The sequence below is a fragment of the Coregonus clupeaformis genome, chromosome 20 (assembly GCF_020615455.1).
Source record: "Coregonus clupeaformis isolate EN_2021a chromosome 20, ASM2061545v1, whole genome shotgun sequence".
In the NCBI taxonomy this organism is placed as follows: Eukaryota; Metazoa; Chordata; class Actinopteri; order Salmoniformes; family Salmonidae; genus Coregonus; species Coregonus clupeaformis.
Genome location: NC_059211.1, coordinates 4,251,350 through 4,253,355, shown reverse-complemented (window position 1 = coordinate 4,253,355; position 2,006 = coordinate 4,251,350). Strand labels below are relative to the sequence as shown.

The 2,006-nt window shown below is 50.1% G+C and overlaps 1 protein-coding gene across 2 annotated transcripts in view; it reads left to right on the top strand.

Annotated features, from left to right (window-relative positions):
* The first annotated feature begins 1,116 nt into the window (after positions 1–1,116).
* LOC121533205 (slit homolog 1 protein) overlaps positions 1,117–2,006 on the top strand; it is an 82,245-nt gene continuing 81,355 nt past the window's right edge. For both annotated transcript variants that reach the window (XM_041839016.2, XM_041839014.2), the window contains exon 1: positions 1,117–1,817. In XM_041839016.2, the coding sequence (XP_041694950.2) occupies positions 1,582–1,817 (236 nt within the window). In that variant the 5' untranslated portion in view covers positions 1,117–1,581. The remainder of the gene's footprint in view (positions 1,818–2,006) is intronic.

Sequence of the window (2,006 nt, the reverse complement as noted above, 5' to 3'; positions counted from 1 at the left end):
TAATTGTTCATTGTAGACACTGAGCGATTTGTTTTTAATTCCAACCTGTCTCTTCGATTCAGCGTTAACTCTGCCGAGCTAAGCGGAAACGCAGTAAGATAGCCTTGATGTGCGCTAGGTTCTATCTCTGCGCGCTCTACCTTGCACCCCTTAGCGTCGCATCTGCTCCCCTTCCAGCGCGCGATCAATTCAGACGCGCCTCTGATGATATGAAAAGCGACCCACCGGCGTCCCCGCGCGCTCAGAAACCTATTTGTATTAGGAGCTCAACCGGGGGTCCTTCCCGCGCATGTCAACATCGAGGTTCTCTCTTTGTTGTCGGCTTATGTGCAGTGACTCATTCTATTCATCATGCACAATAGAGCCGCTGTGGCGCGTTCTCCCCGTTCCCAGTTTGTATTCGATAAAGTTTTATGTGTTTGTTTATGCTTGTGAGAGGAGAATACCCTTGTGGAATCAAACTGACTACAGACCCTGGTAGGAAATGGAGGGGGGGAAAACTAACAGAATAGAACCCAAGGCATAGATTTAATATTGAATCATGGAGGGTTTGGTATCTGGTAATTATACACACACTAGATTAAAAACCTGTCCCCTCATTTGATTTTCAAAGACTCATGATCATTATTATGAATTCAAAGTAGGCTCTTTGTCCAGCATGCAGCATCCATTGGTGCCAGTCAAAAGAAGCCTACCAATTTCCAATCCTGCAATACATGAACTAAATACAGTAATACAAATATTAATACAGTTAACTACATGAATCGTTTATCTAAGCCACAAATCCATGGTAGAGAAAAAGACAGAGGAAATGGAGAGAGAGAGAGCAGGGTATTCCCCCCCTCTGCATCCAGGCCCATGCAGCCTCAGGCTGTGGTCCCCCCCAGGGGATGAGACCAAATGCGGGCAGCACAGGGAGGGAGAGGGGCTACTGTCACTGGAAGTGCCTCTCACTACTACTGCTGCTGCCAGGAGAGAGAGAATGGATGTGAGTTCACACAGGGTTCTGGGAGGTGTGTGTGTGTGTGTTTGTGTGGCTTGGGGGGGAGTCTGTGTGGGAGGAGTCTCAGCTATTATTTGTAGAACCTTTTGATGGATGATTGCTGAGAGAGAGAGAGTCCTTTTTCTTTTTTTAGTCGTTCACTGTTCCCTCTTCTACAGGCAGACAGCACGATGAGTCAATGAAAGCTGAGGGGAAGAGGAGTACTGTACAGCAGAGGAGAGAGAGGGAGAGAGAGCAGAACCAAGAAGAGGGAGAGAGAAAGAAAGCCTTTTGGACAGAGGACTAAAACCAGATAAGGAAGAGGACGTCTGGTTTTAAAGCCAGGCTGGGATCAAGTATCAGTGATAGTTTATCTGAGGACTGACTGCACTACTACACCTCTCTTTCTACAAGCTGCTTTTCTGATCTTCCCTTTTTATTAGGGACATTTGGACCATTTTCTCCCCTCCACTTGGTTTCTGTGGTCAGAGGATCGTGCTAGCCGCAGTAACCCAGGTCTCTGGAGCCCTGAGTGGGGTTGAGGAAGAGGAAGAGGAGCCTTGTCTCTGGTTGCTGGAGCTTTGGGGCTGGAGGAGAGGATGGACATGCGAAGGAGAACCATGGCTGGAGCTGGGTCAGGGGGCTGTGGAGCTGTGCTAGACCACGTTGGGGTGGCCCGGGCTGGGCTGTGGCTGCTGCTGTGGGGGGCCATGCTGGGGGCTGGCGGGGTGGAGGCGTGCCCATCTCTGTGTACCTGTGTGGGGGCCACGGTGGACTGCCACGGCCTGGGGGTCCGGAACATCCCCAAGAATATCCCCAGGAGCACAGAGAGACTGTGAGTACTGACAGGATGTGTGTGTGTGTTCCTCTGTTCATGAGAGTGCCGTGGTGTGTGTAATGAACTGTCAGCGTGACTTATTGCCTGTGTGTGTGTGTGTGTGTGTCTGTGTTCCTGTGTGGGATACCATCTCACCATGGTGTATGCCAGTCTGGTTACCTTCAAAAACACACACACTCAGCCCAG